At 37.9% G+C, this 27,161-nt stretch overlaps 1 protein-coding gene across 1 annotated transcript; it reads right to left on the reverse strand.

Moving 5' to 3' along the window:
- Positions 1 to 27,161, reverse strand: PPP1R3A (protein phosphatase 1 regulatory subunit 3A). Its single transcript, XM_059847124.1, has 4 exons — positions 26,344 to 27,161; positions 5,813 to 5,871; positions 5,569 to 5,705; positions 1 to 3,352 (listed from the first exon to the last, which is right to left on the reverse strand). Exons 1-4 carry the CDS (start codon positions 27,135 to 27,137, stop codon positions 869 to 871), a joined length of 3,474 nt encoding a protein of 1,157 aa, XP_059703107.1. The 5' UTR covers positions 27,138 to 27,161; the 3' UTR covers positions 1 to 868.

The raw sequence follows: 27,161 nt of genomic DNA on the forward strand, positions 1-27,161 counted from the left end.
TTATAGCATTCCTTTGTAAAATTTATTTAATGCTTTGTAGATATGCTCAAGCAATTCTGATGAAAAATATCACTCAAAAGCTTTGCCCAGAATAAAAGTTCAGTAAAATTCTCAATCATGTTACTCAGTCCTCATTTGCAAAACCCAAAAAACTTTTGTGCATGTGAGTGACCAGTAAGAGGCCTGTGGCTGTGACCTTCAATCTTTACAGGGTGGAAACAACACATCTATTCTGCGACGCAGTTACATCCTGGAAGTTACATGACCTTACTGAAGTCAAAGCCTTACATTTTTCAAACAGGAGTACCACTGAAGCTCTAAGTTGAAATCATAAAATAAGAATTTGGAAAAATATATTCCACTATCAAGAGATGCATTGCTTAGAGCACTGGCTAATTACACTAGCAGATTATCAACTGCAATGTCAGCACCAAAATACTGACATATTTTATATTGTTTCTTGTGTTGTTATGTACCACACAGAATCTTGGGAAAAAAATTCCCAGAAAAAATCTGAAGCTTTAATGCAAAAGAAATTAAAGGAAGTAAATGGTGGGTTTAAGTACTACAGAGACATGAAGCATTGCTTTTTCATATCCTGCTAAGAAGCAGCAGCTGTACTTCATTTTAACTTGACGTGCTTCAGAACTCATACTCATATAGGCATTTAATGATCCAAACATAATGGTCCTGCATAGTTTAATTACTTATATGAAGGCTCAACTTCATATGTAATCTCTTAATAAAAGATGCTGCTGTGAAAATCTTGCTTTGGTTCTAATAAAGAATAAACTCTTTAACAGTGAAAATGCTTTGGTGGAATTGAAGATTATTGACCATGGATCCTGAGCACAGCTGACAGTCAATGTTATTCCTTCTTGATAGATTCCTTGTTTCTTCTTCCTTCATGGTATAGCCAACACAAGGAGAATAGGTAGAGTGCAAGACAGACCATCAAATCATAGTGGTAGAGTGTTGCAGCAAATAGAAGAAACAGGAAGAAATAAAATATTTTGAAAGCAATATGTTTTAAACCTGGAGACTCACTAGGTAACTTAAGTGCTTCACTCTTCTGGTTAGAAATATCTGCAGAATCAGAAACGTGTTGACTTTCTTTCTGTGAGTCATCAAGCCAATTTAGTGTTTTCCCCCCTCTTATTAAATGGTCAGCTGGAGAGTCTGTTCCTCCATTTTCTTTGGTAGACTTACTAATTAAAACTTCTGACCTCCATGACCTCTCTTGTTGGAACTCTGCTTGATGAAAAAATTGACCTGTATTCCTTCCTCTTCCTTCTCCAAAAATTGCTGAGTCTGAAGCAAAAGTTACTTCTCCTTTTTCAACTTCAGGAGAGAAGCTTTTGTTAAGACGTGTTATTTCATTTGTTCGATTTAAATTGTGCCCTGACTCAGCAGCAACCTTGTCAATGACTTTGGATTCAAAGTGTCTATACGGGTGCTCCATGCCTTCCTCCACAGCGGGCCCTTCTGAAGACAGCACTGAAGAGCTTTTATAATGGTAACTAGGCACAGTATTTGTACCAGAAGGTGGCATTTTTGTTTCAGCTTTAGAACATAAACAGGAAAGCGTATCACCATGGCTTTCTTCCCTGTAGAGCTCTTCTGCTTTCTCACAGTATAGATTCTTCTGAGTGCTCAGGGGACTTTTAGGTACTTCTGAACATAAATCTTCCTGCAAATCTTTCCTTCCCATAGCAGAAGCCTTTACTGCTTCTCCTACAGGTAGAAGATTGTCTGCTTGTGCTTTGGCACATTTTTCCCTGCTCTTGCAGACAGACTTCGTTTCTCCTTGCAGTGTTTCATGTACGCATGCATTATAAATACCTAAAACTGATTCCTTTTCAAATTCAGTGTCATATAATACACCCACTGTGTTGAGTTGACAAAGAGCATAATGTGAACCATCATTTCTCCCTTCATGTGTATCAAACGCTGTTTCCTTTTCCTCTGTGGGGCTGTCACTTAGTGCAGTCTCTTGAGGTAGCTTAGCAATTACTGCTTTTTCACTGCCAGGCATTTTTTCTAGAGCACTTTCTGATGTTGTTTTAATTATATAAGCTGTACCTGCCTCTGCTTTCTCTGTAAAACCCTGCTCAGAGACAGAAGACTTTTCACAACTCTCTGCCTCCTGGCAGGTAAACAACTCCTTTGTGGAAGTCACGGTCTGAGGTTCCGTGCTCCCCCTCACTCTCCACCAAACCTCACTCCCCGTTTCTTGCCACCTCTGCTCTGCAAAGTTTGCTTCGCTTTCCCTTCCAATTGGTCTCCCTTTATTTGTGTTGTCTGTCTCTCTGTCTTTTAACCTCCTGAATCCTCTGTGTTCCTGAGTGTCCTCAGGTCGCCTTTCATCCACCCTGGTGGCCCTGGGTGCCTGTTTGTTCTCAGCTAGCAGAGGTGCTGGGTTCAGGGCTTTGGCATTGTGTTTCCTGTATGCCTTGAAAGGCTTGGAAGCTTCCTCCTCACCGATTGATGTCAAGTCTGCTACTTCAATGACGTTCTTCTGCTTCCCTAAATCAGTGCTCCTTTCTGACATTTCACCAACTCCTTTTTTTTGCATGGAATCTGTTGAGACACCAGCATGTGCAAAAGTGCTGGCATACAAATCTCCTCTTAAGTGTACCTGAGCTTTGCTTTCAATCATCTTTATTTTTCCTTCATTTTTGTCAGCATCTGACGACAATGACTCCAAAGTTTGGTGAGACATTTGTGGTGCCTGGTGCTCCAGAGCTGGATTAGCATTGCCATCCAGCGTCCTTGCTTTGTATGCATTTAATTGCACGGATTCGTCATGCTCTGGTAAAATGGCTTCTGGTCTCGTTTCACAGGCCCCTTTTGAGGTACCAGCAGCATCCTCACTGATGAATAACCTCTCCATCCTCTTACTTCCTGAGGAGCTATCTATTTCACCTTTTGAAATATCTGTGTGCCTCTCTCCTTGTTGGCTTGAGCCAGTAGCCATAACACTGATAGCCTCATTCTGCTTTGTCAGAGGAAAATGTTTTCCTGATAAAAGGCTTTCACTGGTACCAGTATGTTCCAAAGATCTCTCACAGCTGTTTACTGAGCCAGCAGTGACTTCCTTCCCTGGTAGCTGATTATTATAATCTCTTACAGAATACTTAGCTTTATCTTTTAATTCTTCTCCTATTGCATGTGAAGTGTTTTCAGACGAGGGACCGATAGGCACGGGGTGCAAGTCACTGCTTCTTTCTATACAGGTTAGCTTTTTCACCAATCTTTCAGTTTCACTTGGAAAATTAATTGGTTCTGTTGTATATAAATTCCTTTCATCTCTGGAAGAGGTACCTCTAGCTCCTGTGAAGTGCTGATTTAACTGAAACAATAGAATAGAAAAGAATGATGAAAAACTGGTTTGCAAAAATATGCCAAATGAAGGAGGCAGGATTTCATTATGGAAAGTTTTGTTTTCAATAACAAAGCTTTTATGGAAACATGTTCCAAACCATTTGCAAAATTTGCATTGCATGTATTTTTTACATAGGTAATGAGCTTTATAGTGGTGCTGGAAAGGAGCAGAAAATAAAATAGTGTTCAGAACCCTCTCTCTTTATTCATGAGTTCAGTAAGCTGCTAGTGGATTTTATAGAAATTAAATCTGAAGAGAATATTTCCTTAAAGGCAGGCTAATTTGTTCACTATGCATTTGATTCTGGATTTGGAGAGAAGAAGTCGTGGGGTGAGGGGGGGGATTGGTGCTTAAACAAGGGCACTGATACAGTACATCAGTGTCCGGTAATGTACAGTATCGTCCAGTAAAACAAAGACACATTTCACACTGACAAATACTGTAAGGATTATCTGTGCTTCATTTCTCCCAGGGACCATTTTACAGGCTTCAAACCAGACTGTTTTTAGACAATCTGGTAAGACATGAGTTGGAAATGAGATTAGCAAAGTAAAAGGCCAGAAACTAATCATTCTCCTTCCCAGCTCCCAAATATCATATTGTATTATTCAGCTATGCCTGCTTGTCACTGCACTCTCTTCTCACTTTAGCAGTCACACTGATAGCACTAGCTGATCAATTAGAGGCTAGCTTCTTGGGCACCCCTTTATACATTTGCACTTGCTGTAGATACCCCCATTACAGTTTCTCTTATTAATATGTTTTCTGCAAAGCCTCTGCAAACTATTAATAGTAAAACGTCACTCAAAGAAAAGTGAGGGAGCTAATGTCTCTGCAAATTCTGTTTTAATGACCCTCTGCCAACCAGTGCTCAAGTGTATTTGAGTTCTTCGGTGATGCCAACTGTCAGGATTTAACAGTGAGATGCCTGTGTTTTTTTCCCCTCCTCATAACTGACATTTGCATGATCTCAATAATTATATGCAAATCTTACGATTTCCCCTTCTTCTCACATAAGGCTCATGTTACTTGTCAACTGCACAGCTGTCTTGTGAGCCAATGCCTGTGTGTTTCAAAGATTTGGTTTTATTTCCATGTATTATAAGCCTTCATTGTTTAATTCATTAAAGAGCGCACAGTGCAAATTAACATCTAAATTATAGCTCCCCCTTCATTTATTGTACGGACAAGTCTGGCAATTGATAAACAAATGGTTATATTTGATCCTCTTTTTTGTAAAAGGGTGCACTGAGAACAACAAGGGATTTTAGAGGTCTTCCTTTGCACATTTAGCCATAAAGAAAAAAGAACCAGAACATTGACTTTCAGGCAGTGAAAGGTCCCACAATAGGCAACAATTTTCAACTTTTTAAAGTAAAAGACAAGAAAAATTTATATTCAAATGAGAGGAATTTTTTCTCTCTATCAACAAGAAAAAGAAAGAATGGTTCCCATCTTCCTCTCTTATCTGATTCAGCATTCACATTTTCACAGGTGATAGCTATTATAATCTGTGATTATGAATCTGTGCACCCAAATGATATGAGCTGAGAACAGACACTGGGAATAATAGATTGCTGTATGTGTTCCATTTATTGCCATTTTTACTTTCATACTGAAAAATGCAAGGAAAACCACACACACATATGCGTGCACACAAATCCAAATAGATTGAATGTTCACCGAGTGTGAAATTCATTGTAAAAAATATAATGTAAAATACTGATACAGAAGAATCTGCTAATATAAATATATATATATACATACTATGCTCTTATAGTTATAATTTCAAAAATATCATAAGTAAATGGTACTATAAATATAAAAAAAATTACAAATACAAAGCATATATTTAAAAATATTCCTATCCTAGAGACTAGGAAGGGAGATTTTTTAAAATGTTACCCTTCTAATTCCTTAGAACTGTCTTTTAGAGCCTCAGGTAAAGAAGTAAAAGGGATATGTCATTAATTTAAGACCAGAAAAAGTTGATGCACTATACCGAAATCAAAGCACCTTCTATTGTTGAATCAGTTAGAGATTCAGTGTAAGTAGAGACCAAGGCTTTACATTTGTAAATTAGTACATCAGTCAGCTCTGTTAAAAGGGGGCATTTCACCAGCTTTGAAGCGTAAATGGATTCAAATCATTTAATACTGTAGATATAATTGTATAACACTTACCAGCAACTCTAATTCTTTTTCATCATCTTTGTGATCACCCTGGTTGTATTCTGCATTTTTGTCTTTTATATTTTCTTTAGCTGGTTTCATGTCTTTGTCTTCTGCTTGTGAATAAACAATTTCTGGTATGTTTGTGTCTGAAGAGTTAAAAAAAGCAGTTGAATAATTTCCATGATGTTGGTTGTTACACTATTTTTAATTAACATGTGCTGTAAGGAAGAACTAATTAAACCGGGTGTTGTACCTGAAGTCCTTGAGTTATTCCATGTGCCGCCATCAGACGTTGCCAATATTTCTTCTTTTCTGTGAAACAAAAAGAAACTTCTTGTGTTATTCTGCAAAAATTATTATTTTAATTCCCCTTAGACACAAATATAAAGACTACTGGTTAATTACACAACATTTTAATGCAATTTGAAATTCTGAAAATAACAGCTACATAAAATGAAGTGCTTTTTGAGTGACCTGATATTAAGGCTTGGTCATAAGAAAGAATTGGCTGAGAAAATGAGAATGTGTTGACCTTCAGATAACATTGCAAATCTGATGGGTTTTCCCAGGCCTTTTCTGAGAAAGCAGCACAAAGGTGATTAGATGGGTCAGTGACAGGAGAGCATATTTTGGGGTCAGGCAAGGGTCTGGAAGGATATATGTGTTCAAGAGGCCAGGGCTCTCCCTTGCTTGTGTTTTTCAAACATTTATATATTTACAGAGATGGCTGAAAAAGACATCTTTGTTACCTGAAATAAATCAAAAGATTCTCCCTGCATGTGTATTAATCCTGTTGCTAAACTATGCCTGTCCAGCAGGAACAAATTCTGCTCCCCTCAGCCAGTGCAATTTTTTCTGTTGATTTGCTGGCTGTGAAAAAAAAGGGCCAGGTTCAACACAAAAAATACCAACAGAGAGATGCTGAGTGCCTGCAGACCTCATCAATATCAATTGATATCAATCGAACTGCTAGCAGTTTGAATTGTGTGCTTATAGGGATCTATTTTTTTAGTGGAAAAGGAAAAAAAAATGTTAAGAGAATGTCACTTACGTAAAATGTAAATTATTTTATCACTCCTAAAGACTCCTCTATGAGGAGAATATTTTTTCTGTAGGTCTTAATTTATGTGATTTTCAACCAGCTGTCCACCTCTGTTACTGAAAATTACTTTCTAATTCTCAAATAATAATCTTTTCCCCTTCTATTTTCTCCTAGTGTCTTTCATTTGAATTGATATAACATTAACTCTGCCATCTAAATGCTTAATTCAGAAGGAGGATGCTAAATTTATACTCTATTAAAAGAATGTAGACATATACTGTCACCAACTTTTAAAAAACCAGTCTTTATAGGGTTTGCCAGCCTAAGCAGACAGAAGCTCTTGCCAGTCTTGCACCTGATCTCTGACACTGGCCACTATCAGATATTTCAGGGGAAGATGTAGAATTGCTGTAGGAAAATACTTGGAGTAATTGGCACTGCTTTCTTAAATTTCCTCTCTGCCATTGTTTTGTTAGAAGCTGTCCTTGAAGCATTTAATGCTCTCTCAGGGATTCTTTTTCACTATTAATTGCAATAATGCTAAATATTCTTGCAATCTCTATGAATATCATGTCCCTCTTGAATTCTGATACGTACATAACCTCCATGTGGTTTTCACTCTTCCACTCACACTGAGTTGTACTTTCCCCTGCCTACAGTTGCTATAATCTGCATTTCATTCTGAAAAATGTGGCAGATCCACCTTTTTGAGTTGATCTGTGGAGGTTTTAAGGTAAACCATTTGTGCTTATAATTTATACATAGGGGTTTGGGGAGGGTGGTTGGTTTTTGTTTATTGGTTGGGCTTTTTTTACTGTTCAAAGGCTTGGCTTAGTGTTACATCTAGTTCCTAGTTTTCTTCTGCCCTTTTGCATCTTTTTCACTCATCTGCTTCCATAAATCTGGACACTGTGTAGGTTGAGGGTTAAGCCACAATACAGATGCATCAATACATTTGGGTGTCTGCAAAAGCCCCAGATTAGGAGCCAAGACATGTATAACACATGAACTGAATTGTCACCCCAAAGCAATGATCCCAAAACAACATGGCCCCAGCAGGAAACCTTCCACTGCTTTCCAGTGGGGAAAAAAAGAGCATTCTGAAGTGTCTGCATTTCTTTCAACATAGCTGACTACCTACAGCGTTCAGCCATATGGATGCCACAACTCTTGGAAAGCAGGGATGGCACCATTTGCTGCTAGAAGGGACTCTTGTCTGCTTCTTAAAGGAACAAGAGTTTGAAAAATTTTTCATTCGAGAAGCATTCCCTGAAGAAGGGGAATTGTTAATGCTTATATCTAGCTTATTATTCTACTGCTAGCTAGAGTTCAGGCCAACTACTGTGACATCCAAGTAGCAGCGCCACTTTCAGGTTCTATCACACCCTCACTGCCCATCATTCATGCAAAAAATACCCAGATTACCAGAATACAGAACATGTTGGGGAAAACTGGAGGGCAGACTGGCCTACTCCTAATGGAGGTGGATGTACAAGCAGGATCCTTACTCTTTACCTTAATTTTCATGCCTTGGAGAAAGGAGAAACTGAATTCTGCCCCGTTTCCTGTGTTAGCTAGGCAGCGAATATTTTTTGTCTTGATTAAAAATTTTTTAGGGTAAAAATACAGGCACAGTGTTTGAAGACATTAAAGATGAGTACCTATTTTATAAACCTTTAAATGTACAGGTATAAAGATGCTTCAAAATGGATAATTATGGGTATGTGCCAGGATAATATTACCTTATCTAGCCTTATTGTTCTAAGCATCTGTGTTCAGGCCATCCTGTATATCATCCTGATTATCAGAGGTGAGAGATTATCACTTCCAAAAGGAGATTCATTCCCTCTAACATGAAGTAAGATGGAGTGACATATCCTACGAAGGCGCTCCTTTAATTCTGAAAGGGACTGACCATAAAGGGACCTTACATCTTGGGCCATTATCTAAAGCTGCATGACTCTCACCTTGTAACTCTAAATTCAAACTGGAATGTAGTTATGGAGTTTCAGTGGCTGAGGCCCTAACACTCAATATATGTGTGATCTCAGCCCCTCAGTTTTACTTTTGCTGTGATTAGAGCAGAATTTTTCCTTAACTTTTGTTCTAGTAGCATCTGGAGCCCTGATCAACAAGTTTCTCTTCACAACAGCAGCACAGGTAAAGTATGGCAATGATAACACAGCCTCACAGCTACACTACAGGGCTTGTAGCACAATTTCTTTCCTATTGCACTCAATTTTTTAAAGATTTCTGATTTATAGCCCATTAGTTGTGCACACCTCCCCTGCAAACAGTCGAGTACAAGGAATGTCAATGTAACAGTTATTTTACTTCATTTAATTTTAGATCAGAAATATCTGTCCTCATATAATTATTCTCAGGGGAAATTTAAAATTGGTTTAAATTGAGGATATTGATACTGCAGTGTTTGAGGATCACAAAGAGCATAAAACAAAAGTAATTGAAATCACTACTTCAATTTCAGAAGTGATACTTTGAGCCTATGGATGCATATAACTACAGGACAATCTCAAACCTATTTGTATATCCTAAGGACTCAATACTTCCCAAAAGCCAATAAAAACTAGCCCCTTCATCAAACAGGGGCAATTAGAAGGTGTTTTTCTAGTTCATAAGTTTTTTCTCCATATTTCTCTGAAAAGGTCGTAGCACAGTATCAGAATTCCGTGAGCAGATTTTAAATTAGAATAATAATTAAGTTTTTGTTTCAGGAATAATTATTGCTCTTTGCTGTGAAGTATGCTCTAAATTTGCCGACATGATGAGAGACAAAAGCTCTGTATTCCATTAAAAAGTGTTTACTTTTATTTTTAAGTGATCCAGGTATTCTTACAACCATGCTAGCCAGAAAAAAAATCCATTATGCCAGATTATGCAATTCCATTCCAGCATAAGTAGCATTAAGCCTGCAGAAGCTGTGTTGCTTTTTCTCTGTCAGCTGAATGGGGCACATCTTCATAAAGTTCAACAGGAACTTGTAAATTTTTACCAGCTTAAAATGCCCAAAACCTATGCTAATATGATTCATTCTTGATGAAATTCTCATTCACTTGTATTGAGTCATAAAAAAAAGTCAGGACTGAAAACAGGTTTTCATTATAATTTTGTATTAGAAAGAACAAATATGAAGTTCAGGGGCTAGTTAGTAGGACTGAGAGGACTGAAAATGTGACTGACATTATGTGAAGGAGTTCAGAAGTCCTAAAGTTATGTGGAATTGGCATCCCAGAGAGGAAATGTTAAACTTGAACCCTAAAGATGTGAAGAGCAAACAGAAAATATCTAAGTGAAAAGAAAAAAAAAATAGCCAATAAACAGTATTTCTTTGACTTCATGAAGGGTTGGAATAAACTCAGACAGGTCAAGGCTTTTGAACTAGCCCTTTTAAGTTAAATAAAATTTTTTTAGAAGTGAGGTTTCATCAAAATTTCAGATAATCTATATATGAACCCACAAAAAAAAGACTTCTTATAAATTCTTCTACCATAGTGCTAATGGTGGTGCAGATTCTTATAGGATGAGAAATCTGGAAGGGCATAAATGATAGGAGCAGCAATTTAGAAAATTAAATTATTTCATGCAGTCCAAGAGCAGAACTTGTTTAAATATGCTCCAATAAGAGAAACAGATATTCTTCAACCACAATATGAGAGACTCAATATAGGAAAATACATATTCATTTAAAACCTTTGCTATTCAGATCTATTCAAGTGGTCCTACACTGTAACAATATCAGAAGAGTTAAAAAATAGAAGCTATATTTAGGAAAAAGACCAGAGATAGTGTCAAGGCAACTACAGGCCCAGGTGTCTTTGAAAAGTTTTCACAATAGACTTAAAACAAAAATGAGAACAGAAATATAGATAAATGGAAAATGGCATAAAAATGCCAGACTCACCTGATAATATCTGTCTTTGATAAGATTACTATATTTCCCTTGTCTAAAAATCATTTATCTGGACTTCATTAAAGCATTTGTTGTGCAGCCACATGGGAAATTTATTAATTAAACGGGAGAAGAGGGAGATGAGCATAAGAGCTGGGTGGTGGGAGAGGGGCTCGGTGCCAAGCAGGGTCCCAGGAGCTGGGCTTGGAGCTAGCAGGCGTCGCTGGGGAATCAGAGAGGACAAGTCATGTAATCAGACTTACTCAGTCATGTTATTACAGACCAAAGCACAAGAAGTCACAGTTAAATTAAATCCGTGGTAGAGAGGAAGTTGGGAGACATCACCAACACAGAGGAGGATTGAAAGAAATCGGTGGCCTGGAGGATCAGAATAATAGATAAGGGATGAAGTTCAAAATTATAAAGTGTCAGGTTATACATTTAGGGACTAGAAAGAGTTTATGCCACAAAACTAGGCTTTAGAACTTGGAAGAAACAGGTGAACAAAAAAAAATCGGAGGTTTTTTTTGCCAGAAACCATTTTCAGGCCACTGGTGTGAGATAAGACAGACACTGTGATATAAAGGCAAACCAAGTTCAGCAGCAATGTCTCAGGGAAGGTAGTCCCAGTTATGAAAGATTTCCAAGAAATGTTCATGTTGTGGCACCAGGCACCAATAAGAACTCCTCTAAAAAATTTGACTAAAATGTCCAAGAAAGGTTGATTCAAACTAAAGCATGTTCAGAAGAGCACTTGAGGAAGACTGGCAGGATGAAAAATCTTTTTTAATGAAGGAGACAGGTTGAGGAGTTCTATTTTCAGCATAACAAAATAAAGTCTGAGAGGAGGAATAAATGCCCTCTATTGATACAGCAAAGGAGTAAATATTCAAAAGACATAAAAACCAGCAGGACTGCTCATACATTAATATAAAGAGTTCACAGAAACATTTGTTGTGAAAACTTAAGAGAATATCTGTAAGCATTAGAAAAGTATATCCTGTAGTTTATCAGTGTATCAGACACAAGAAACTGAGAAGGAACTGTTTCAAGTGTGGAAACAGGAATATATTTTTGTGAACAAGATTATGCAACACATTTCCCAAGGGAATAAGATTTCATGATTCCATAGTCACAGTCCAGTCCAGCCCTATTTCAAATGCTCCTGTGCAGCTATATGCCCTGAGAGTTATGCTTCTAAGATTTTTAACTATGGAGCAGGAGGTGTTTTGGTCTGGCCTGAAATAGGTTTGGGACTATGGCCAGGAGTAACAAACTACTCCATAATGAGTGGGGTTTATCATAGCTTGTCATGATTTTAATTCACACACCAATATTTGGATAAAGGTGTGTCGGTATGTTTGGTACTCACGGTACCAGTCACTTTCTTCTGTGCTATATCCACTTATGCAAGATCTTACTGTCTAAATCACATGATATTTATTTTTAAAAATGTGAAAGAAAAGGCTAAAATTGTTGGATTATGGAGTCTGGAGAGATGAAAATGTGTCTGAAAAACTCTGAAATTAATGCAACCTGATCAATTTTATACTATCACACATTTAAAAGAAAATGTGGGATAATATTATTTAGTCTGAAATTCAGAGAGGTATGAGGTTGTTAAAAGTATTCAAAGGATGTATTTCTCAAATATTTAGTTAAAATATGTAAAAGGGAAAAAAGTTCTAACACAATTTTATTTAAAAATAGTCTTAGGTTTTGTGGATTCTTTCATGCTTCTGATTTTACTGTAGATTCAAAAACAAACCAAATGAAAATTCTACCCTGAAGGTAGAATTGAATGTATTGAAGTTGAGGTGAAGCTAAAACATCCTCATGAAAAGAGCTGACAAGACTGAAGTTGTTAACCAAACCATAGCTACATTTTAATTTCAGGACAGATTCCTAAGCCTAAAAGTAGGAATTTTAGGAAAAAGCCTAAAAGAAGGTTGCTCATACAGCAGCAACCTTCAATACAAGTAGTGCTTTTCTATCTAGTGGCAAAAATAGCCAGCCTTGCTGAAGAACGATGCCACTGGGATGTAAACAACATGTGAGATCCCTGAAATGAAGTAGTTACATGTGTCAGCAGTGCTTTACTGAGAAGCAGAAGAGCAAAAAGTAAATTAGGGCAGTTAAGTACTCATGTTTGAGCTGTCACTGGAGTCAAACAGGCAATCCTGCACAGAACTGAAACGCTATGGAGCTGGGAAAGGGAATATGGGGAGGGAAGGGCAGGCAGCCCTTAGTTTGGTTATTTTTGTATCATTAGCAGCAGTATTTCAGAAAGAAGTAGATAAGGAAATATCTGCATTTAAACAAGCAACAAAAAGAATTATTTTAAAATGTTTATGTACACATCAAAAGCAGAAAGCCTGAAAAATGTCTTGAAGACCTGGGTGAGAAACTAGAGAAAGGGTTTTACACATGGAAGTATAGAATTCAGTAGTATTGTATGCAATATCATTCAAAATCCACAAACATGCAACAAGAATGAATTTCTCAGGAAAAAGGAATTTTGGAAAGGATTAAGAAAGATTTTTTTATGTGTAAAGTTCTAAGCAGAGCTTTAAAGTTCTATTCAATTTTTTGTAAGGCTCAGAAAAATAAGAATTCAAGGTATTTTTCTACTACTATAACCCCCATAACAGTTGGCTAGCTTTAAAATATTGCTCTATTTGTATTGGTCCTAAAATACCAGTTGGAGAGGGGAGAAAATATTTCCAAAACCAATGCACACTGAGAGAAAAATGCAAGAAATGAAAAAACCCTTGGTACTATAAAAAAAAAAAAAAAAAAAAAAAAAAAAAAAAAAAAAAGCTTCATTCTGGTTTGGGAGCCACCAAAGATCCTGAAGTGGACCTTCAAAGTGTAGACTTTGACTTCTTTTTTGATGGTGTCTCCATAGTTAATTTTATTGTATCTCACTGGCTGAATATATGAACGAAATATTTAATGAGTAAAGACAAACTCATTCCTTGCCTCCATATTGCTCAGCTCAAAACTCACTACAGGGACAAGTCTCCCCACTGATCTAAACTGACATCTGCGTTCTCAGAATTTGAAGTTACAGTTTGAGAATACAACCACTCCACAATTTATTATCCCATGCAGGCCTTAGTTTCAGGCCCTGGGGCTGCCAGGGAATTCACAGCTGAGCTCAGGAAGAGGAGCTACAGCCCTGGCTTGAAGCCCCCCTTGTGCCTGCTGGGGCCTTGCCTGGCTGTGCCACAGCTCCACCCAGGGTCCCTGGTGTGGGGTGGGGTTGCCAAGGAGGCTGAGAATTACCTGTCTGTGTAATTATCTGGCTTAAGAGGGCAAATATATTATTTCTCCTCTGGAAAGTTTCTAACATGGAAGACTGCCTGCCTGCTGGAGGTGCGTCCAATGGCCTCACCACGGATCAGTGCTTGAGCTCCTATTTCAGGACTCTTGAAAACTGAGAGGCCACAAAACGTCTGCAGCAGAGGCGCGTGCAGTGAGACACGTTTATGCGCCACCACCTGTGTGCTATGGAGGGAGGCCATAAAGTGCATGTTCATCTTCCCAGGAGCAGACCTGTACTATGCACAGGGGCTCCAGTGCCCAGTAGTGCCTGGCAGTGCTGGCCTCACTGCAGCCAACCAGCTGGTGGGCAGCAGGATCTGGCCTTCTCCACAGTTCTACCTCCAAGTTGTATCTGCCCAGGCTTTGAGCTCCCTGTGTTTGTAGGAAAGAAAGAGCCTTGATAAAGCTAAGGAGAAAAATCATTGTTATTGCCAGACCCGGTGCTTCTTATCTGTTTACCTGCATATTTCATCTAAATGAAGGCAGAATATTATTTTTATGAACGGTATGCTCTCATTTGGAATTGACACTAATGAATGCAAGGCCCTTTCCCCCTCTTGTTTGTACCATCAAATTAATTAGCTCTATTGTGACACCAGTATTTTTCTCAAGTAGTTCAAGGCTTGAGCGTTTTCCTTTCTTTTTCTAAAGGGCATCTTCAGTGCCCTTTATCTACCATAAGAATCATGCATCACTTGTATTTTTCACAACTAATGCTGTTTATTATAAAAACTGATTGTGATGTGAAGATTGTTATACTGTGTGGCAAATTGCCCAAACAATTACTGTAAATGCATGAGCCATAAACTGTACTGCCAAGGACACTGGTAGGTTAGCTCCTATAAAAGAAACAATTAGAGTCTGAGGTGAAAATAATAGAGATGAGATGACAGTTATTGAAAAGGCAGAACATCCAGTTTAATGTTGTAAATATAGGTTTGTAGATTACACTGATGGTTTTAAAGTGTTCATGACTTATTGAATGGAATAGAATATTCCATACTTTAGAATGGGGCCATAATTATTATTTCCTTTTAATTGTGATGTCTGATGCATTTGTGAGCAGTTGTTGAGAACATCTACACATTATACGGATTCTATTTCTAAATTATCATCCTGCTTCAAGGGTTGGAGTTCTTTTTTTATTTTACTTTCTTTGCATTTTGTTGTTCAGGGTCTGTTCTGAACAAAGTATTTTCTCTTGAGGAACGTGGAGTGCTTAGAGGGTTACAGCAATAATTATTTCAGTTTCAGCCTACACACTTCACTGCTTTAAATCATCATTAGAAGTTTCATCCCTCAGCAACTCCTGCTGAGACAGTCTTAAACTCCAAGAAACAATTAGATAAGAATAGCTAATCTTTAGAGCAACTTGTATATAAAAGTATTGATAAGAATTTGCCAGAAATTAAGGGAATATATTTTTTTTTTAGAAAGCATCTAAATACAGAAAAACGTTATTGCTATGATTGCTAAAGAGATTCAGAAATTCAAACCAGACTTGGAGTGTATGAAGATTAGGGTGCATAAAAAAAAAAGATGTGCACCCTACAAGAGGATGTGTTGCAATAACCTGTGGTATATATAAAGAGAATGCAAGAAAATTGACATTACTGCCTGAGACTATTAAGCAGTCCTCTGGGGTTATTTTTAAGAGACAAGACATAGGGTTAAAAGAAAATGAAATAAAATTCTAATATTTGACCCAAGGGAGAGCACTAAACAACTGGACACATAATTACAGCTGTCCAAGAAGACAGAGGTACTGGGCACATAAAATCAGAACAGGGAAGGGTCTTCCCAGGATTTAGAGGAGAGGATAAAATGAGCAGCAGAGCAAAGGGCAGTTGGTGTGAGCAGCCTGTGTGAGCTCTAAACTACCAAACCCATTAGTCAGGGGAAGCTGGAAAAAGCTCTAAGTGGCTCTGAAAGCAAGTTGCAAGGAAACTAAGTACTCATCTAAAACACTTTTCAGGGAAATGCTCGAGGTCGTTTTCAGGCTTTTACATACTGTAAAAAAAGGATGATCTTAATATGAGGTAGGGGTGTCAGAGCTGTGTTGGAATTTGATGGAGCTGCACTGAAGTTCAGGGAGGTGTTGGGGAGCAGAGCTGGGGAGGTGGCAGAGCTGTGGGCCAGGGCAGTGGCTGCATCCACAGGCTGAAATAACGGCCTGTTTCCAAAACTCAAGGCAGAGTGCTGGGAACTAGACCTTAAGTACAGCAGAAGCCAACAGCCTCACTAATTAGAGACAGACCAAGCCTGGACAGAGCAGTGTGGCTGCACAGAGCCAGTACCATTCCTCAATTCCGGGCTCCTAATGGACACTCCTGAATTCTGACTTCTCAGGAGGCTTTACCTGAAATATGGCCAGTTCCCATTTTGGCTTCAAATGATCCCTCCTTGTGCAGATGTCATGTTAGCCATGCATGAACCATAACACTGTTGTTATATGTCATGTTTGGCAGTATCATGGCCTTCTGTTTGTGTGATTATTTTATTTCAGGAGGTATTTAAAAAATAGAAGCAACAATACAGGTTGCTTTGAATAAATTAAAATTATGTTAGATTCAAAACACATTGAGACCACAAAGGAAAAAAATCAGAAGCAAAAACTGCAGACAAAATCAACATCTATAAATAAAGAGCTGTGTGAACACTAAGCAGAAATAACTGAATAATATTTTAAACACTGCCATTACAACTGGTCCTATTAAAATGAAGCTGTATGTAAAACAGGACCCTGATTGTGAATCTAGGCAAGATTAATTTTCTTATATGACCTTCAACTACCAGCAGTGCTAGAGAAGGCTCAACCTAGTTCCTAATAAATAGGTGTCACCCAACAAATGGGACTGACACTAATTAGCTCTTTGTTGATAGTTGGGAAGCAGAGGACAGAGGCAGGAGATGGCGTGGTGCACTCATTGTTAGAGCAGCAGGTGAGGGCATTTGCTGCCTGGCATGGCAAAGGAGGCTGGCACTGCAGCTGCTGTTTGGAAACTACCCTGGGAATGGAAGACTTCACTTCCAGGACAGTCAGGCAAGCAAACTTCACAAGCATTTTGAATGAAAACAGAACCACAAAGAACCTTCACTGAAATGTTTGAATGTTGAGGAAGACAATATTAACCTGTGGTAGTTCTCCACCTTGAGGAAATACCCCTTAGTTTTTGTCTTTTCACCTAAGAAAATGATGTGTTACCCGAAGAGGAGAAAAGGTGAGCCTGAAAAAGGACAATAAAGGACTGTCAGTAACTTCTACGCAAAGAGAAATTAGAAAAGAAGTTTAGAAAGTGAAGCTGAAAAAGATGCTCAGAATAAGCAATATATGGTATTATGATTAATAGTATCAAGGGGGACAATTGATCAAGAGACTAGCTGTAAGGGAATTTAAGCATTTTTTCTGCAAAGATAATTCCCAGTAGGATTCAGACAATGTTTGTAATAAATCTATTTTTATTAAGATTATTGGATTGGTGTTATCCAGGGGATTATATTTTCCAATTACTAATATTTTCATTTTTTAGTCTTAGTTTATGATTGAAGCAGGGACATGGGTGGCACAGAACAAAATGCATTGGCCTGACTTGGGATGAGAATAATCATTGCCTCAAAGCAAACAGAGTCCCAAGAAATCAGTCTTTATTTTCTAGCTCATTAAAAAAGACCTTGAGTTTTAATAGCAAAACAGTCATAAATTTTTTTTAAATATAGATGTATACCTGTCCATTTGAAGATTTTAGTGCCATCCAGTCTGAACCAGGAGCCCAACACCAGTTTGGTGCCAGGCTCAAACCTTTAATATAGCACTGTCTATCCCCAAATCTCATGGCTATAGGTACAAAGACTGCAGAAGAGCCTATTTCATAAGAAGTCAGTTATACCTCAAATTAAGCTATACCAAGTATAAACAGGAACATTCTCACTTTATTCAGATCCTTCCATAGCTCTGTCATGATTGTTGTACTGTATTGTGATTTCCATGTAGCCATGTTGGGGCAGTACCTGTTCAGAAGTGTTACACACCTGTTTTACATGCAGATTGGTCAGAAAATTCATTGAGTCCTTGGATAGAATGGGCTAAGTATTTCATAAACAGAGAGCCTCTTTCCAAGAGGTTCTCCAGGGCAGTGTTAGAAAGTCTACTGAGAGATCTGTTGTGAATTAGTAATGCAGGACTTTTCTATTTGGATATCTATCTCCAGGGCCAAGCTGTTGAAAAAGAGGAAAAGGTGAGTGAGCAGTCAAGTTTTCTGAGGGCTAGGCTTGGCCTAATGTGAGAGGATATGCTTCATAGGTCACTATTTTGTCTGGAAGAGGTATATATGATCAAATATTAAAATGGTTTGGAGAAAGGAGCTGGGGCTGGTGTTCTCATGCTTTTTCTTCCCACTGCTTTGAAATATTGGAGGAAAGAAACTTTCAAGTTGTGTCTATTTTGGATAAATCTGAGAGGAGAAAAACATTAAGCTATGTTGCCCCTGGTCTTTTTCTGAATATCACAGGGGGAAAATAGAGAAGAAGGAGTCTCTTTCCAGTGTGTCAGAAGAGAGTATTTTCCAAGAGGCTGCCTGCAGTGTGCTGAGGCACATATACAAGAAGGTGGGAAGTGCCTTAGTAGACTGTAGAGAGATAGATGGCAGTCAGGTGAGACTAAGACACAGCTACCACTCCTAGGCAGGAAAACAGAAAGGATGACAACAAAAACAAAACCTTAGACAGTTCTAAAGAGAAGGAACTATGATCTAAATCTCGGGAAGCAATTGTAAATTCAGTAAGTATCTCAATAGGATGAAAATCCCAGGTGTCATCATGACAAAAGACTTTTATAATATTTTTTTTGATTTTTCACATGTTTACTACCACACAGCAAGAAGGCAGCTGTATGATAGGTATCACTATTTCTATCAAGACATGGAAAAAACCTAGGAGACACTGGTTCAGATTTACTAGGGTAGCTGCAGAGACTGACAAACTCCCCAGCCCTCTACCATAATATGAAGTGTTTCAGCCTAGCAAATCTTATATTTATCACCCAGCATCTACAAAGGTTGTTCAAGGGACAACAATTGTGCATCAAAACAAAATGTAGATGCCAATCCACTTGGTACACCTAAATGCAGGGTAAGAAAAACCTGCTAGCTTTGCCTAGTTCCCACTCAATTGTGTAGCCCAGTGCCCTTTAGGACTACACTAGTAACCAGCAGTAATAAATCTTCAGGTTTGGTGTTAGAGTATCAGCTGGTTTGACTAAACAGGAGAAGAGTGGAAAGATGCTCAGAAAACTAAGCCCCCTATTATGCTTTGGCATGTCAACTAATACTTCTTGTGTGTGTCACTGAAGGTCTAGAGATCAAATAGCCACTTCTAACATTCTCCCACAGTGTTTAAAAGGTCTTACCCTCTCCTTTGCCCTAACGTGGGGACTTCATTTAACTTTCAAATATTTGTTTGGATCATTTTTCCCACCTTTTGTAGATGAGAAGATAATCCACATTTTATATTAAAAATGCCATGGACAACTGGTTCTCTGGACCTACATTACAGCTGAATCTATTGCTTCAATGTCAGAGTTGAGGTGCTGGGACTGGGTCACAGCTTAAAGTTCATAATCAGAATAAACAGCTCAAATGACACTGGTAGTCATTGCAATGATTAAATATGACTCCAGTGCTCTCAGCTAATGTTGCACTAACTTTAAACATCTTTTCAAGACTAACATTTAGAGGAGTCAAGTTGAATGTAATGGAACAATTTTTTTTCCAACTGAACATTTATGAACGGTAGTACCTGAATGGTGGACAGGAGAGAGTATTGAAATGGTCATTTACAGCCTGGTTCAATTTGCAAAATAGATATCTTCCTAAACAAAAGAATCATTGAACATACAGGAGTTCATTTAGCAATGTACTTCTCTTTTTCCAAAGGTCCTTAACCAGCAATCTGAAAGAGCATCTGGTCCTGTAAATATTAACATTCAAGGATAGTTTTACACATGAAGAATTTTACAAAGTTCAGTGAGACTCCTGATGTTCATTAAATTATTTATTATGTCTATTGCAGGATCAAGCCAGTTGCTGAATTTAAAAGTTCTAAGAGTCAACCATAGTGTTACAGCATTGGTATATTTAAATAAGCTGATGAAATTGTAGTAACTGAAAAAAATCTTACAAGTGTAAAGCCAAGCAATGCATGGATAATACAAATACTTATCATGGCTGAGAAATGACACCCAGATTACAGAGCACTGGTTTTATATGATTTCATGCAAACAACTGAAAAAGCTTTGTAGCAACCAATATTTCCCACACAACAGAACACAAATTTCTGTTCTGTAGCATTGGTGAGAGCAGTTTCTAAAGTAGATCATGGAAATGAACAAGAAACCACTGAAACTAATAAATTCCAGCATAAATATTATGCTAGGATTGTCAATACAACAACATGTTATTTTCATGTGGTGTTCCCTTGAGTTTTAGAAGCTTCTTTAAATATTTCTAGTGCAATAAATGGATGGCAGATGGGTGGCACAGTTTACAACCACCAAAAGTGAAAATGTTGACAGGTTTTCAGCTTTCAGGCACGCTCCAATTAGGAGACCACAAGTACAGGAAGAATGTGTCTATTTGTTTCTGCATGCCATTCTAATCCTCATCTTCCACCTCTTTCTTTTAACACTTCTGTGATAGCATTCAAAGACTTAAGCCATTAACCTAAATATCTATCTTCAGGGTATTTAATAAGTTTCATATTTCAAATAGTATACATGCCCAGATTTTGAAATAATATGATTAAACAGACAGAAAAGAAACATTGATTGTAGTTTCTGGCCAAGTAGGATTGTTCTCTATATAATATTTTTCAAGTGGTTTATTTTAGCTTATTTTAAATTACTTTGGAGAGTAAGGCTGCAGCAATTTCCTCAAAAGATAACCCCTGAGTTGCTGTTAAGAAGCATTCCTAATGCTGAGAGAAACTCAGTTCCACAGCTTGCTTTTATCCCACTTGGGTGAATAATATATTTTAGAGCACCTTAAATAATTATCCTGGGTCCCTGATAATCATGTTTTTCAAGTACGTGGAAAAGTCTTATTTTGGTGCCAGTCCTACCTAATTCTAAACTGGGGAAAGCTGGCACTGACCAGGAGGCAAGAGAAGGTCTGGGAATACTAAGTCACATTAAACACAGAGAGAGGAGTGTTCCTCAAAGCTGGCTCCCTGTGAATGGATAGCTTCTCTAGCAGCTGCTCTCTGGTAAAAACAGTGACTGCAGTCACTTCCTATTAATAGCAATAAACTTTAGTCAAATCCCATATCTGTATGCTGATCAAGACGTAACTCATGACTTAAAATGCCAGAAACAACCTTGAGATTAAACAGAGGTACACAAAGAAGATGTGTGTTTTAACACCTTTCCTGCTCTACTTTTCCCTTCCTGATTATGGTGACACACAATCAAAAGAACAAGGATTAAAAGGGAATGTAATTTAAATGTCATATTTCAAATGGACCAGATGGGAATGATACAGTTGTTCTTCATAGCAAAGTGAAAGAGAGATTTCCAAATATCTTTGTCAGAAGCCTTGTTTTTTTTTGTTTTTTTTTTTTTTAATCACATCATGAGCTTGTGGGAAAGGGCAAGAGGAGCAAAACTGCATTTCTCAGCACAACCTTGGCATTGGTCTGCCATCTGCCTGGGAAGACAGAGCACAGTGAGCACAGTGCAGTCCTGCCAAGCTGCGTCTTCAGCAACTTTTACTTCCTCTGCCTCCCATCAGAAAGGAGATGATCAGCAGCTGAAGAAGGAAAGGTACTCATGCACAGAAGAAAATTTCTCACTGACAATTTCCTAGAGACCATTCAGCACATATGCTGTCAAAGTTGGCATTGGCAGCTAATAGACATGGGTTTTAATCTCTTCTTTCTCGTTGTGCTCACAGAGTAGGCTCTTGTAAGAGCCACTACCCTATTCAGTTTGTGTTTTAAAGTGGCATCATGGAAGAATGGAAATTGATGCACAATTACTCAAAAAAGGTACAGCTCAGCAATTACAAAAAAACACCATAGGATCAATGTCAGCTGGATCACTGTGATACACTTGTGGATCAGTTCAGAGTGATATTTTGTGGGCTCAGAGAGCTAAGGGGGGATAACTCTTACAGTTGTGACAAAAATACTAGCCTTCCCCTTCCTTGTCAGAGGACAGGAGTCCAAACACAATACCCTCCTGTAAAACAATTCTCATGCTTATCAGCCACTTTCCTGGTGCTGTTGCTTTTGCTCTTGACACATGGCAAACCAAGGCCAAGCACAGAAATGGATGTAGCATCCCCAGTGACAGGAGACATGGCTTTCATAATTCTATCTCTGGTCCTTTCAGCATGATCTGCAGGAGTCTGCCTCACACAGCAGCCAACCAGCTCCTGTCTGATCAGACCAATGCAGGAGCCTGGTGTCCACAATAAAATCATGTGGTCAAAATCTGAGGACTGGGAAGAATTCACATTCAGAATCGTTATCCGTATCCCAAAAGCATAAGAATCAAAAAAATAGAAAAAAGAGTGGAGTTGATGCAATTAATTTACATTTTTCTGACTTGTATATATAATTAAATAAAAATTGTTTATGTGTATATATTTATATAAATAAGATGGAAATTAGGCCTGTTTACAAGTAGAAGCTTTTCCTCTTCCAGCGAGTCTTACAATTTTAGGAGTCAGTTTTTCTCCTGAAGTATATCTATGACTATGTACAAGTTAAGCAAACACTTTCATATAGACTCAAGCATAAATTAATTAATTCAAACATTATTTTTCCAAACTGTATTTTGTCCCTGTGCATGCTTTGAAGGCTATTGATAACCACAAAAATTGTTAAAGTTTATGAGGGAATAATTTTAGATTGTTAAAATACATCTAGAACCAAATACTTTATGAAACTTTAAGAGAAGACTATTGGTTCATACCTAGACATGGAAGCAAAATCAAATGAAACATGAAATGAAGAGGCAGACTTTAAGCGATGTGGTTCCGAATATCCAAATATAGACAGGTTTCAGCATTAATTATTTGATGCAGTTTTGCTTTTTACTATAAATTTTTTTCAGGTGCAACTTTTGAGGGTTAAGTTAATTTTAAAAATTTATTTCTTAATAATGGTGTCAGAACTCAGTCTATTAGCCTCATTCACTCATCTTAGTCCTGGATCCTGTTCTTAAGGGTAACTTGAAATAGTCGTATTATTGTGTTTCCCAGTAGCTTCCTCTGAAAGTGAATATTATTCCTTTCACTTAACTAACACAACTAATCCTTGCTAATGAGATTTAATGAGCCACACAAGTATGCCCTAAAGTGGATCAGACTCTCTGCTTAAAAACCATGATCCTGTCCTGTCTTATTTTATAACTGCAGAGGTAAACTGCACATTTTAAGAGAAAGTATAAATATCTCAGAGCCAAGACTTTAAAAAAAAATTAAATGTTATTACAAGTTTCTAAATTTGAAACTGAGTCCTAAATGAGTGTCCTTTAAAGTTATCCTCCTTTCAGATTGCTATAAAGAAATCTTTAATATAAGATGTCCAACTCATGGGTATGGATAGCAATACTCCTTACCTGTCACTTTATTGTGAGAATCATAGATAAAATTGCTTTTACTTCTATCTATTTGCAATGCTGCAACTCCAAGGACAAACTGGTTATGTCTGAGGACTCCCCCACTTTGCTAAATGTTCTATAACCAGCCAGCATAGCACATATAAATGCTGCAGAATTTATCATCCAAACTAAAAGTAAGAGGAGAGAGAGAGATGGGCTGGTGGAGGAGAGTTGGTAAATGGGCAGCACTTCTCAATGCAAGATGAAGGAGTAACAGCACATCAGCAGCCTCACTTTGCCAATTTTGGGGGGTTTGTTTTTCTTTGCTATTTTCGGGATATCAAAGCAAAGGAGTTTTAATGAGGGTCTGAAGGAGAATAATGAGGTACTTTTGCAGATGTCTGCAGGGTGTTCCTCCTCACTCAAAGGGGCAACATGTACAAAGACACTTTGAAAAACAAGTGAGCAATGGAAGTTGGCATCTTAGTTCTTTTGAAACAAAAGACCCTGATGCTGACCTCATTTACACTGGCAAAAGCTGTGATTCTTGTGGATTCAAAGAAGTCCCTGTAGCATAAAATTAGTCCTGGATTACATACTGCCAGAACTGTCTTTCAGAAGCCTTGGTGACCACTGAAACAATATTTCAAGGATACTTGCAGCTCATTTTTGCATTTACTGTAAGGTCTCTGTACATTTTTCTGCCACTAAAGAGAGTCTTGAAAGTGCATGGTTATTAATTGTTTGACAGAAATGTGTAGTAGAACCTAATGTAGAAAAGAATCTGACCACTTTGGTTTAAATATTTTAAACATACATGTGTATATGTGTCTATATGAACAAATATATACACATAAATGTATATATACATACATACATATACATGTATATATAAACACATGCACACAGATGCATTCCTCTTCAGTCTAACATAGAGGGAGACAACTTTTAAAGTCTAATTAGAGACAAAGTCATTTTATATTGTGAAGAAGACACGTTATCTCCTTTCCCATTTTTTAAAACAGCTCTGTCTGACTTACACATAAATAATTTAGTATATCCATATAAAAGAATATCCTCCAGAAGGAAGGCTTCTACAACTTTTGCTAGCACTATGCATGTCATGAGAAACTTTAGGGAATTAAACCTGTAGGAGTCCTTTGACCTTAGATGTCAATGGTACCTAAATTTTCAGGTTATTCCTGAAACCATCTGGAAGCCTAGGGCTCACTAAATGGAGACTCAGCTCCATCATCTGTTCTTTGTGGGCTCCCTCAGCTCAGGCTGGAGTCATCCTGCCTGCACATGCCTATGGTGTTTGATATCACAGCCCTTCTGCAGGGCATCTCGGGCCATCTACTTGTCCAGAACGGGTCATGTGACACTCCTAAAACACAGAAATTATGTCTAAAACCAGACACAAATGTCAAGAATTCCCCACAGGACGTGTAAAAGCATCATTCCCTCTGCTCTGACATACTGGGATGTTCCTTCATGGAAATATCATCATGAGGGCTCCGGAGATGGCCCAAAGGACACTTGTCACAAGAGCTTTGTGGACCAGCTATAAACCAGACCCTGGGCAAGGCCTAGGGTGGCTTCTACCCTGTGGTGTTGATGCAAGCCCTAAACCATATTGTGCACCTCTCCCCTCAGGGCTAATGTGTGATTAGGGCTGGCAGAAGCTCCCAGCACAGCAAGTCTGGTTTTGGGAACTAAGGTTCAGCACAGAGGAAGCCCTGGCTCTTTCCCTCTTCCTGAAGCTCTCACCACTACTGCAGCTCTGTTCCCCCTTCCTTACCACTTCAGTCCAGAGGAAGAGCACCAGCAAAATCAAACAGTACTGTCTTACTTGGAAAGAGTACAGGAACTAAAACCCCAACATAAAAACCACAACATTAACTTAGTTCTGGCATCTAAGTATTGAAAAGGACATTGCATGTAAAATACAGATTTAATTCTGCAGAAGTCCAACTGATTTATAGTAAATTTGGGGAGGAAAATAAATGAGAATTAGATTTTTGCAAGCAACATTGTTATGCTAACAGAAAAAACATAGTTAAAAACATTAGGAAAAAAGAAATTACTATTCTTAAGTGTCTCTCTTTGTATGCAATTAAAGTATAAGCTAATAACTGCCACTTTATAATTAACATATTACTCGTCTATATTTAATCAGAACAGTATAGTATATAGAAAATAAATTGTATACATTTTTTCTTTAATATATTACCTATTCTGCCTTATAAAACATACTTCATTTCACCATTTGGGAAACAGAAGCATGAACCAGTGGCAGGGAAAAGGAATTATAGCCCTAATATACAACTTGCAGAATAGCCCAACCACATGCAGAAAAGTTTGTACCAACTATTTTAATTGCTGGATTCTTTCCTAAGCTATCCACTTCTGCTTCATGACCCACCAGGACAATTTCTGATTTAATAATTGCATGTAGAGAAAGAACCATGAAATAAATTGTGTGAAAACCCTGCTTTTGTTTTGCCTTTAAATTTTTGTTGACTTACAAAGGAAACGGATGCAAATTATTTTAACTGTACAGCTACCTTAGTCTGGATCAAAGATCCCATTGATGTCAGCTCAGTTTCTATACTACAGAGATCAGAATTGGTACACAGTGCATCGAGGGTTTATAGACCCTCACAGTACTTTTCAAATGATTACCATGAATAAAATTATTATCTAAACTAATCTGTCTGCAGAAAATCACTGGTTGATATATACAAACACTTTACTGAAACAAGTCTTGGTCTAATTTTTCGTTTACAAAAAAAAAGTAAAATAGAAGAAAATAACATGGGCATTTTTGACTCAAGTAAGCACACACAGAAAGTCAGAATTAGTCAGCTATATTCTAAATTACCAAAAATTAAGGTGTAATCTCACCTGCTTTGTGTTGTCTTTAAGCAGCCTTTAAGACTCTTATCTGTAACCTCTTTCTGGGATTTATTATCCACCTTGGGCACAGTTTCTTTCTTGTGACAAATCAGTGTGTAATTTTTGTCATCATTGTTTGCCCAGAAGATACCAACTGATGTCTCGTAGCGGATGCAGAATTCCACCTTAACTCCATCTTTCTGGAAAGGAGGCACCAAAGAAATCTTAAAGCAAAACTGATCCGTCTCACTACCACAAGAATTAGGCATGAACTCTGCGAGGATGTCATAGTAACTGAGCCAGTTATTCAATGTCATTCGAACATACACCTGTTTTTCAAAGGATACATTGAGGACTCGTATAATGCCGTTCATACAGGTAATCCCAGGCAGGAGAACCACTGACTCCAGCACTACTTTCTGCTCTCTCACTTTTTGTAAAAGCTCCTCCTGAGAAGCAGGTAATGTAAACTGCTGAGAGAAAAAATATTCGTCCTGAGGGAAAACTTCATCTTCTGTATAATTTTCTTGTCCTGTATTAGGAAATTCCCAGATATCGAACTCTTTAACAGACACAAGATCAAACCCAAATGCATCAGCAAATGAAACTTTTCTTGAGATGTTGGTGGGAGTATCTGCCTCCTCTTCCTCTGAAGCTGAAGAATTCCTTCTTCGAGGACATGGGGAGAAACGAAGTTTAATGTCAATATTAACATCTTCATCGTCTGAAGTGCAATCATTTCCAGTGGGGACTCGTAGTAAGTTAGCCCTGTTAACCTGACGAGGTCCTTCAAAAGACTCCATTGGGCTCTCTGATATAAACTGAAA

The sequence above is a fragment of the Haemorhous mexicanus genome, chromosome 5 (assembly GCF_027477595.1).
Source record: "Haemorhous mexicanus isolate bHaeMex1 chromosome 5, bHaeMex1.pri, whole genome shotgun sequence".
NCBI lineage: Eukaryota > Metazoa > Chordata > Aves > Passeriformes > Fringillidae > Haemorhous > Haemorhous mexicanus.